The 12827-nt window shown below is 40.5% G+C and overlaps 1 protein-coding gene across 1 annotated transcript; it reads right to left on the bottom strand.

Annotated features, from left to right (window-relative positions):
• Nucleotides 1–317: 317 nt before the first annotated feature.
• LOC306743861 (mitochondrial carrier homolog 1-like) lies at nucleotides 318–6988 on the bottom strand (the record flags this gene model as incomplete). Its single annotated transcript, XM_079226426.1, has 12 exons — nucleotides 318–865; nucleotides 1491–1566; nucleotides 2362–2429; nucleotides 2513–2560; nucleotides 3071–3164; nucleotides 3274–3333; nucleotides 4021–4072; nucleotides 4314–4371; nucleotides 5111–5173; nucleotides 5877–5983; nucleotides 6100–6184; nucleotides 6836–6988. 12 exons carry the CDS (start codon nucleotides 6986–6988, stop codon nucleotides 791–793), a joined length of 939 nt encoding a protein of 312 aa, XP_079082552.1. The 3' UTR covers nucleotides 318–790.
• Nucleotides 6989–12827: the final 5839 nt, after the last annotated feature.

Below are 12827 nucleotides of genomic sequence, written 5' to 3'. Positions count from 1 at the left end.
ATGAAGTGACGGTGTTCAGACTACATTTTATAACAGAGAGGTTATTAAACATCATTTAAAAGGAAACCCACCAGAAGTCTCCAAACATTTTCCACCAAAAATAAGTGTATAATGATAAGCATCAACAGTCTTCACTTCCTCTCGTGGACATAAACTTTGCACAAAAGCGATCGGTGCGTTTGGAGCTGATGTATTAACTGATTTTGGTCACGGGACCCTGCAGGACAATGAAGTTATTGTACTTTTCTTGTAATTACTAGATAGTACCTCATGATGACCAGATAAGGAGCATAATTTATTTATTTTTATTTCACGAATGCAACACTCTCCCATAGAAATATGAACACACGTTTGACATTTTAGAACAGTTAACTGCAGAAATAAACGATAAATCAAAGTCATTCTGCTCATGTGACCCTAATAACATCTCGTGGACCCACCTGTCGGCTCCTGACAGCTGTAAACTTCGATCGACCTGCAAACACTTTTTTCTATGCGCATGTAAATACGTACAAATCCATTTTCATGTTCCATTTCAGAGGAGCTCAGGTCCACAGAGAGCAAGGAGACGAGCACGGGGCCTTGGGTCTGGGACCGGAGACGACGCGGATAGAAACACCCCCACCCCCTTGAAACGGATGTTTCCGCTTTAAGGAGCTTCGCGATAACTGGAAAAGTTAATTGGCACGGCGTGAACTGTGTCTCTGCTGCTCCTGCTACGTCTGGAGGAAAAGGTCTGTGAGCGGGGAGGAGGAGGAACACGCAGCGGGCGATGATGACGGTGAAGATGTCAGTCCTCGATGGAGGTCAGCGAGGTCACAGGCACCCGGCGGAAAAAGAAGCTGGATCCTCTGAAGAGGTGACCCTGACAGGAGGGGACACACACCAACAGTAAATACTTTGGAGTACTTTGTCCTGACATCATCTTCAGTACTAAATCTGAGTACCAGCTTGAACAGAAGGCTCAGACTAAAAGCCGTGTGACGTGGAGGTTCTGGACTAGAGGTCATCGGTGGAGACACGTAGTGTTCATATGAGAGTATATAACACGAGCAGATTTTTGGATACCAGAAAGAAATCTTCCAAATGTTACTTTTACTCTCTTCCAAACCACGCAACTTCATAAATAGAATATATTCCAACGATATAATCCACCAAATCACACTTCAGGATATTCTCTTACGCAGGATTTCAATGTGACAAAACTGGTTTATTAAAAATGCCGCATGCATAAAGTATCTGCACGTCCTAAACAAAGAGGTAAAAGGGCAACTCTGTTCCAAAAAATGAAAAAAATGTCTCGCACCATTTTTTAATGGTCAGTTTGATGTGAGGCTATTTATTTATTTATGAGAGCTTTTCCCTGATCCAAACTATCAATATTATAAATCGGTCGACCTCCGCTTCTGAAACTTTTGTAGCAGTTGTTGTAAAACCCCTGTGTGCTCGCTGCGTCTTGGTGTCGTCGTGCATGTGGGACTGTACTGTACTTTGTTGCTCAGGTGGTTCCAGCAGTGCAGCCAGGACGTGAAGACGGGGGAGTGAGGAGGAAGACCTGCAGCCAAGCTGACAACACAACCCACAACCAGTCAGACCCAAGCATGAGGACGGCGGCCCGGAGTGCATTTAAAGAGATTCAGTCTGAATATATACGAGTATCAACTAGAAACTATGCAGAACATAAGCCCCTCCCCCTCCTGTTTCTCTGAGGCACGAGCTAAAAGAGTGGATGAACATGAGCAAACCGGAGCCGCCGTTTATTTGGAGAGTAAAAGTACGGAAGCCCCGCCGGAGTAATTGAGAAAATGAACACTAATTTCTTCAAGTCCTTAAAATAAATGTTTTTGTTGTTGTAATACTAATCTCAAACACAAGAGGCTCAAGTGCACCACTACCCTGTGTTCTAAATAGGAATACGTGCCTTCATGCTTTCATCCAGGTGAGTTTGATTCGTTTTATTTATATGAATATGTATATACTGTGTGTGAACCAGCATTATGCCGTGTTTTCTTTTTTTTGGCTATGTATGTATTTTCATCAGCGCTAATCTGCCGTGAGGGAAACAATGATTACTTGTAGTCCCGTTAAGAACCAGAGGGAGTCGTGTCGGCTGTGGTCACAATGACTATGACAACAAACACTTGATCCTGACAGAAATATTCACTTGCAAACAAGTTTGATAAAAAAAAATATATGTATCTTTTTTAAAGATTATTTCACCTGTTCTTAAGACATTTAGATCAGACTCAGAAAATGGTTCACCAGATATCGTTTTTTGCTTCTGTAGTAAAAAAGTCCCTCTAGTCCGTGATTATTAATATTATTATTAATATTAAGTACCGCTTTGAAGGAAGGACTCACCCACAGTCGCTGACTGCCATGAGGTCGGCCACCAGCATGAACGGATACGTTAGAACGCTCACTGCGATCTGGAGAGAAACACGCTGCATTAATATGAACAAATGTTGCATCTGAGGAACATTTCAAAGTACAGATTGAATGGTAAACTTACGCCCATCACAAACTTGGTGTAGCTCCTTATGGCCGAGGCCTGGCTGAACTGCAACAGAAGCACAAGGAGAGACGTGAAACAGCCAGAAGGAGACAAGGTCGGAAAAGAAACTCGGGCTGAACTAGATAGCTCCAAGTCCTTGTAATTCACTCCAAATCATCATTAGAATCCTGCGGAGCGTTTTCAAAAAGAAGGTTTTGCGCGAAAAAAACGTCAAGTTTTTATGAAACAAAATATTCTTGAAAAAAGAAGATTTTCAACGCTGTGAAGAAACTGTTTGCATTCCGGCTTGCTGCATACAAAAGGGTAAGAATAGTTAAAGAAATCTTTTAAAAGTAATTTGCAAGATCAATTAGCGTGTGTTATTTACTCAACATGTTCAGGGAGGAATAACCCAGAAATTTAGCCCATATTGTCTAACCCTATGGTTAAAACTATTTATGTTTATTTATACAATCATTTTTCCCAGAAAGGAATGCAGCGTGTGAACAAAAACACAAGCTGCATTGCCGTGGCTTCTTTTCTCTCCTCCACCATCAGAAAAGGGGGCGGACTTACACTTTCGTCCACGGCGTAGGTGTTGATGAAGTGAGCCAGCAGGTTACAGCACCACAGGAAGAGGACCTCTCCTGCCACGTGGGGTACGAGACCACTGCCCACACACACACACACACACACACACACATGTGGAGGTCAAAGGTCGAGGTGAATATGCACAAAACATTTGACAGATGAACAGTGAGGGTATGAGGATGACTCACACGTAGAATCCAGCGAGTCCTTCCTCCTTAAAAATCTTGACGATGCAACTGAACATCCCGCTGCAAATGTGACACAAATCCATTAACAAAATGCACAAAGTTTTACAAGCTTTTCAGTCCTATAGCGATACATTTTTATGATACACTTTCCAGATCTTGGTGGGTTTTTTTACTAGTCACTACACATCAGACACGTCCCACTGCTGCTCCTTCACATTACATGGAAGGACTTTTTTTTTTGCCTTTTCACCGTGAACAGAAAACATATATAAAGAAATGAAAAGGGTCATGTTTGCTCTGTCCTCTCAAAAACATGACAAATCCTGAGAAACAGTCACATTTTATTATCTTGTTCTATTGTTGACGTGTAAACATCATCCATTTCTCCCACTTGTCGCGACATTGCTCCTCCTGAGCTCTTATTCTGTGGGTGAACAGTGTTCATATATTTCAGTCACAATTTTTAACCATCCATCTTGTGATGGTGGCTCCATTGTGTGCCATCTCTTTGTAATAGCCTTTTTACTAGCTGCTAGCAGAATTTTCAGCAGATATCTGTCTCTACACGGAAGGACTTTTATTGTGACGCAGCCACAGGAAATGCAACGTATTTATCACAGAGGTCACTGAGCAATTATGGATTATAACTTTTAGGAAGAGCCTCATTACCTAGTCATCAGACTGTAATGCTGTACAGGCATTTAGAGGAAGTGCTGTGGCCGATCTGCTGCATTAATAAAGCCTTACCCGTACTTGACCTCTCTGCCAACGAACTGGGCCATACACCGCACTGACATCACTGCCGAAGGAACGCAAAACAGACGATGAGCTCAACAACCCGTTTACTCTTTAGTTCCTATTCAGCCAGTAGAGGACATATATCAGCTTTAAGGGGACTGACAACATGGCATTAACAAAATGGACGGATGGTCAAATCCTTTCAGAAGGATAAAAAGAAAGAAAGAAAAGCCAAACCGTTTGCAATGTGTCAGTGTTAAACTGAAAACCAGTAAGCGTTGACAGCCTTAATGAGGACATACCATGAAAAGGATGAGTGGCTACTCTGGACAGGCACTGGATGATCATCTCATGTGAGGTCTGGAGAGAGGAAACAATTTGAAGAGACCACGTGGTGTCAAGTTGAAATGGTTCGGATTCATCGGCTGTCCTTGTGCAGGTGGATTAAAGGGGTGGGGCTTTTTTCTACATTGTTTAATGCTGATGCAATACCTCATAACATACTTTACATTGTGGATTATACTTTCTTTTATTTTTTAAACCAACAAAACTATTTTTTCCCCTCGAACTGTGAAATAGTGAACAAACATAAATTAGCATCGACAGTACAAAGACTTCCCAATAAAATACAGTCTAATGTCAGCTTTTGATCCCAAACCGCCGGATCAAAGGATGAGAAAGAGAGGAGAACACGTCTGATCCAACATTGTCACCTGCTGCCACTGCACATTTCAAAAGAGCATTTAAAGTTACTGCAAGATACTTTTAATAATAATAATAATTTCAGTGGATGTCGCGATAAATCTAAAGGCTTAAAGCCTTTAGATTTATCGCGACATCCACCGAAATAATTTTTTGGGGCATGCAGGTTCACCAAAAGCCGGGTCAGAGACCATCCCATCAGGGGCTGACCCAGCCTGTCGGACCCTACTGCAGAAAAGTTTGAGTTTTTAATCTTTAAAAAAGGGACTCTGGTGGTTGGAAGCTCTAATGCTAAGTAGCACAATCTCTAACAGAAAGCACGAGTCACTCCAATGATATCACTTCGGACTCTGAATGAAATACGTGGGGTGTCATTCAGGAGGAGCTGACCTCTCACCTCTTTGACCACTTTCCTGAGTGAAGTCTGCAGGTCTTCTCTCTTGGAAATAATCTCCACCTGCTGAACAAAGGGCTAGCATTACACTTTGACTCCACACCTTTAAATGCAGCCACATGGACCCACTGGTGTACGGATGAACTTGTCACATTCACCAATTCTCGGGTTTTTGGAATCTATTTCAGGCAAGAAACGAAGCTGACGAGTGATCCAGGAGTGAAAACAAAGAGCTTGATCTGAATGATTCCGTCGTTAAATAAGCTCAAATAAATATTAAATAAGCCAATAGAATAAAACTGTAAAATGACACCGTTATGTCAAGTAAATAACAATTCTTTGGGTCGAACATTCCCTCCTGGTATTCCTCCAGCTGGTGTTTGTGTGCTGTGATGGAAAGAGAGTAACAAAAAGAGGGGATTTCAAAAAGTCTAGCTATTAGCTATTTGCCGGCTCATGAGCTGTAGTCTGTCTTTATGAACTGATCCGTGGTAATAATCTTTGTGAAGTCGGTTTTGATAGAAGAATATATTAAAAAACAATTATTTAGAAATAAAAAAGAACAGGGGAGATAATCGATAAAGAGCCGTTCCACCACAACCATCTCTAAATGAACAGCAGATCCTACAGATTACTTTTAAAACAGCAAAGGCAGTTAACTTCAAATTGCCTAAATATTGGAGTCGGACAAAAAGTCGTCGATACACAATCTGTTTGCAAAACACACCGGCCTCCACGTTAGGAGGAACCGTGACCTGGACGTCGGTACCTGTTTCACTTTGCTCCTGACCACAGTGGAGATGGCGCTGGACACGATGCGAGGGGACAGACCGCGGAAGAGCCCTCGCTTTCCGTCCACCTTCACGATGTGATGCGCTGCAAGCGACAGATACATTTACCGCCACCAGCGCTCAGCTGAGAGCAAGAACAACACGAACAACACGAACAACAAGAAGGAGGAGACGTGGATGAACGCCGCCTCGCTCGCTCACCGTAGGAGAAGAAGCCGGGCAGGTACAAGACTCTCCGGCCGAACATCGTCGTGCCCACAGTGGAGGGGAGGGGCTCATGTCCCACCTGGGAAACAACAGGGCTGGAGATTAAACACAAGACGATGATGATGATGATGATTATCCACGATAAAACCGGTTCAATAGTTTTTTTGTGCAAATGACTCATTCATTCATCAGTATCAATAATAATGCATGTATGACCAATATAAATATACTTTATATACATCCTACCTCATATGTGCAATAATGTGTATCCAAACACTCAAACTATATTGTATTTCTAGCTTTTGTTGATATTTAGACTTTACTTTCAATATACCTTGACTGTTTGATTATTGATTGTACTTGTTTTTCATATATTTATTTATTGTATGGGTTTCTACTGATCCATTATGGCACTGTCCACTTTGCTGCTGTAATCCTGCAAATTTCCTCATAAAATGATCATCATATTATATCTATATATTATAATGTGCATGAATGTTTGATAGATTATGAATAAGGGCAAAAGTCGGGCTTTTAACCCCCACGGAGAGGCAGTTCTCTGCCGTACAGCATCTCCCTTTTACCGGAAGAACAGCGCACGCAGCGGGACTCTTCTGCCCGTATACCGACCGTGGAGGTAGCGAGCAGCAAGCCGGTTGCAGGTGATTGTTGAATAAAACAAAACGCACACAGTCGCGGTTAGCTAGCTAGCTAGCAGCGGCTAGCTCACCTGTATCAGCAGCTTCACGTACAGCAGCGGGTGCGTGGCGGCGGTCACTCCCGCTCCCAGCAGCAGCACCGCGGTGTCTACGTCCACGGCGGGCGGTGGCGCATCCTGCCCGGCGGCCACCGCCTGACCGGACGGGTTTACGGGCGAGTCCATCTTGAATTGCCGTCCGTAGAGGAGGGAGACGGGTTCACGCTCTGCGGGAGCGCCCCGCCATAGCTGCAGTCAGACGCCACTGAACTAAAAAACAAAACTATTTCCGCATTGAACTTTCAAAATAATATTCCCTGTTTCAGAGGTAAAGGACGAAATATAGTTTGGATAAATCCTACTCACGAATGAGGCAGCGCGCGAGTAAAATATATGTTTTCATATATGTTTTATTACGAATATGAGGACTTGTTATTGCAAAAGAAATACCAAAAATGCCACGTGGACGAAACCAAAACACTGGGGCGGAGCCTCGCTCGTGCCATCACATGAACACGTGCGCTTTTTTAAAATCTCGCGCAGACGCAGACGGACCTTTTTTCATGTCAAAGGGGCCACATATTATACATTATACGGAGATACGAGTCATTCCATGTATATTCTTGTGTCGTTTTCCATTTCCGTATCTGTAAAGCAGAGGAAGTGTAAAGGATACTTTGTATCCTTTAGGAGGTTTATATAAAACGTACCATATACTTTTTAACATAATTAATTGAAATATGCAAAGGAAAAAAAATAGTCCCAATACATTTTATTATAATTCCTGAGGTCACAAAGACCCTCAAACGCACCTCTCCCCTCTCGACATAGGAGGTTTATAAAATACATATTTAAATATAGGTTTATATATATATATATATATATGTATATATATATATTTAAATACATATGTATATACAGTGTATAGGTTTATAATATACATATTTATATACATACATATCTCGTGCAGTATATATATATATATATATATATATATATATATATATATATATATATACATACATATATATATATATATATATATATATATATATATATATATATATATATATATATATATATACATGAATCGGGAATTGCATGAAAAAGTGACTGAGTATCAACACGTAATAAGTAGCATTTTCCAACCCAGATGGATCTAAATAAAGCAGCGCTGTAATCAGAATCAGAATCAGAAACCGTTTATTTGCCAGGAATGTTTACACAAACGAGGAATTTTTCTAGGCGGAAGGTGCAGACATTAGACATGACCCAACAACAACAACAACAACAACAACAACAGTGCAATGATATTTAAATCAAGTATAAGATAAAGATAAAGTGCTCAGACAAACAGATAACGTTAATGTAAGTGTATGTTAAAGTTAAAGTGACATGTGTGTTTAAGTCAAAGTGTATGTTAAGTGGCAAGAAAGAAAATAGTCAGAAAAACTAGTCCTGGGGGTGACAGAGTGGGTCAGTGGGGGACCCGGGCTCTGTTGATGAGCCCGACTGCCGACGGGAAAAAAAACTGTTGGTGTGGCGTGAGGTCTTGGTCCTGATGGACCTCAACCTCCTGCCAGAGGGGAGGGACTCCAACAGGTTGTGTCCAGGGTGAGAGGGGTCAGCTACAATCTTCCTAGCTCGCTTCAGAATCACAATAATCCAGCAGGTGGCGCTCTCAGCCTTGCAATGGTCCTGGTGTCTTCTCTGTGATCCAGGACCTTAACAGACACAGTCCTGTAACCACAGACTGCATAAAAGCCCGTAACACAAGCAAGCTTTAAGTCGTAAATAAATATTATTTTAAATGTTGATTTTATTTTTTTTAACTCTTTTTTTAAATCGACCAGACTTGTATCCAACTATTTGGGATTAAAGCGAATAGAGTATTTTGCAGTTCAATGACAAGACTTTCAATAAGACTATTTATATTGAATCAATGTGATAATATGAAATAATGGTTGGTTTATGTTAACATAGCGTAGCTAATTGCTGAATTAACAAACCAAAACGTGTTGTATGACAGTGATGATGGTTATGATATCATCATAATACGAAATAATAAGAGGACAAATAAACTGACATTACATTTTATTATTATTTTATATTATTATATATAATATATATCCTTTATACTAAATCTTGTGAACCTTTGCACATTCCCACGTCATTCGTTTCCACATTTCAGCACAAAACTGCATATCTTTGTAGATATTTAAATGTATTTATTGTAAATATTTATATTATATATGTATGTTTCTTGTCTTTTTAAGTACTTGCTTGTATTTTATTTGTCTTACTATTTGTATTGCACCAAACATCTCTGGTTGAACCTATTAAAAAACAGAAGAAAGATTGAAGGTCTGAGGTTTGCTTCTTGCTGCACGGGGGTTCTTAGAGGGATTTGAGCTGATGTGGACTCTCAGTCATCCTGTTCCCCCAATCTAACATCAGACACATTGTTATATATAAAAAGAAAGAAAAAAGAGAGTAGAAAGGCAGCACTGATTCACTCAACTGGACCATTTATTCTTGGATGGAGAAATTAATCAAAGCTGGAATTTTGCTAATGTCAACAACGCACTTCAATCAGCGTGTCATCTGCCGTCATTGTTTGGCCATATCGTTCACGGAAAACCGTTGAATACAAGTTCATATAGCCTTTTTCTCTTCATACACGACATCAACCAGGATTAAGGAACATGATTGGTAGAAAGACACGCACACAACTCACACACAAGTGGTTTACTTGCAGACCCTGTGGGTGAGTTGATTTACTGTCCTGCTGGCAGATGCTGGTTTCAGCCCACTGCCCGTTTCCATTCATGCTGACAGACACAAGCCCTCAGACTGCAGGTGGGCACATCACTTATTTCATAAGTGCTGCTTAAGAAAGCCAATCCTTTATTTCATGCGCCCTGTCCTCGTGTATCTTTCCCCAGTCTGACATGAACTATTATACCGGACTGTCTGGTGTGAATTTATGTTGAAAAACTCGCGATATCTGTTGTGGCTTTATGCTACTCGTGTGGTTAGTACACTATTATAGTTATACTACTCGTGGGTTATCTAAATCACTGTTAGATACAAATGCACGGAGACGAGGATGCGGTACAAGTCCAATCCTTTACTGGCGGGCGAATCTTACAAGTGCACGCACCGAGTGCTCGATCCAATATACCACATGTAGCGGCAGTCTTGTCTCCGTCCAGTAATCCCTATTACCACTACTGTTACAGTCTGTGTTTGGGCAATGAGCTTGACGCGTAATGGATCTTCAGAGGCAGTGACTCCATTTTAAAAGTTTACTTAACAAAAATAAAGATTCTCAACGGGAACAAACCACTAGCTAACGGTTTCCCTACTGTCACGTAGAGACGAGCCAAGACGGCCTCTTGTTCACGGCCTTTTTAGAAGCACTCCACTGCCAAAATGTTACAACAGCGCTGCGACACTTCGTTGTGGCTGAAAACTGTACTGCATCTCATTTCTCGAATATAAACAAAACGATAGAAACATCTGATGGGCGCAAGAAAACACCTCTACAGCACTGCAGTGGCAGCTGTGGTAGGAATATATCTGATTCAGTGTGTGGCCCATCTCATGAATCTCTGTACATTACTGATTCAAGTTATTTGTTTATGAATATGTTATGATAATTCTTCTTACGTCCATATTTACGAAGCCCTAACCTGATTGGCCATTAATATTACCCACCATCCCATATTTACGAAGCCCTAACCTGATTGGCCATTAATATTACCCACCATCCCATGCGGCAGCGGCCTCAGCCACATTAAAACCAATAGCTTTAACAATATAGTGTTTTGAAATGTGAAAACCATCTCTCTGAAGTCATCTTGAGCTGTAGAATATATCAAATCTGTGTTTTCTTTTGTTTTTTCGGCATTTTTCTGTATCACATGAATCATGCCGAAAAAAAAAGAACCTGACCTCTGACTGTGAATGGTGTTGCCATATAGTGCTATAAATAGCACAGGGCTGCTTTATTAGTTTGAGCTCTGTTTGTTCGTAACCCAATACCACGTCCCAGATTCATATAAGAGCGACCCTTCACGCGCCGCTGCTGGGGTCCTATATGCCAGGTGGGAGTTGCCTAGGGCGGGCCTGGGGAAGGATAGAACAGCATTGCTCCGGGTGCTATCCGTGATACTCATGCGCCGAGGCCCATTGGAAGGTTTAAGCGGCTGAGCCGGACATGCCAGGCATTCCTGGCGCGACAAGGGCAAGAGATAGATAGCGTCTGTACTTTTTTAAATATATTTTTTTTTTTAAATATATATTTAAATTATATAAAAAAATAAAAAAATATGTGTGTTTTATATATATATATAATAATAAAAAAAATATTTTTTAATTATTATTATTTTATATATATATATATATATATATATATATATATATATATATATATATATATATGTATATATATATATATATATATATATATATATATATATATATATATATATATATACATATATATATATATATATATATATATATATATTAGTGATGTGTCGGTTGCGAACGAAACGGATCAGAGGGGGGAGGGGCGGGAGTTACACACACAGCACAGCACACAGCAAGCACACGACCAGGAGGGAGGGACCCACGCCTCAATCATGTGATGCACGGAGAGTGTGCATTGTAGCAGCTTCAGTCCCCTCAGAGAGAAGCTTCTCCAAAACAGGGCAGATAATTGCGGAGAGAAGAAACAGGATCAGCCCCTCAAAGCTGAGGCACTTGGTCTTTCTCAATGTAAACCTTCAATGAAGGACAAAACTCAGGATGCTGATTTTTTTCTTTTTGTTTTACACATTTTTATTTTGTTGTGTGATTCTGTAAGCTTCTGTATGTTGTTTCACTTTAAATGTGTTAAGTATTAAAAAGCTAAAAGTTTAAAATAGTTAAAAGTTAGTTAAGTTAATTTGTAAATAGTTAAACGTTTGTTTTTGCACTTTCTATTTTTTATTTTGTAACACTCTGTGGAGTGTATAAATAGAAGTGTATTTATATAATACACATTTGATATAGTGCATGTTTTTTTTACATTAGTAATTCATATTGCGCATCATTTTACATTATTGTTGGTAATAAATTAATTTAAGCACCAAAAAAATCTGAAGAGCCATTTGGGAGCCAAAAGAGCCGGCTCTTTTTAGTGAGCCGAGCCAAAAGAGCCGGTTCTCTAAAAAGAGCCGGAATTCCCATCACTAAAAGATACAAGATTGATTCAGTGCTCAACTTGGCACAACGGTCAAACTGGAGACCGCAGACTGATTAACCTCAACTGAGGGATATAGGCTCTAACGTAACTTAAAGGAGCATTTCAACACACTTCTATAAATCTAAGTCTATTATGGCTCTTACATTTCCAGCCCCTAATTGTTTATGCTGGCTGCAAAACAATTACTAAATATGAATTACATAAGAGACATAAAATATTTAACATGTATCCATAATTAAGCAATAAGGTACAAGAGGCAGTACTGTGTCGTGCAATAATGTACTGTTCAAGGGAGTTGTTAGGCCCGACGCGCAGCGGAGGGCCGGCAAACCCTTGAACTGTACATTATTGTAGACACAGTACTGCCTCGAGTACCTTATTGCTTTTATAATACGGGTACCTGCGACTTTATAAATAGTAATAGTAAGCTCCCTTTCAGCACAAAATAGTTGTAGCCACCAAACGTTGCGTATCGCATTTCAGCAACAGAGAAAATAGTCCACACATAGTACGCACATACGGGACTATAAAACGGTTTCTTCTTATACTTGTTGTGGAAGTCCCACAAACGTCAGAACATCAAACGCCCCGTGTCTGGGTTCATAATATTATCCGTAGTCGCACACAGCTCCGACTCCTCCAGGACGAGTGTCTGAATGAAGCCGCTTCCAGCGCTCCTTCCAGCAGTTTGATTCAGTAACGGCAAGACGGCAGTGACGACGGCGGAGCTTCTCAACTAGAAGGAACCAGTTTACAGTAACTATAAAATCA

This window comes from Taurulus bubalis (genome assembly GCF_910589615.1).
Source record: "Taurulus bubalis genome assembly, chromosome: 11".
Taxonomy (NCBI): domain Eukaryota; kingdom Metazoa; phylum Chordata; class Actinopteri; order Perciformes; family Cottidae; genus Taurulus; species Taurulus bubalis.
This window is presented reverse-complemented; position numbering and strand designations above follow the sequence as displayed.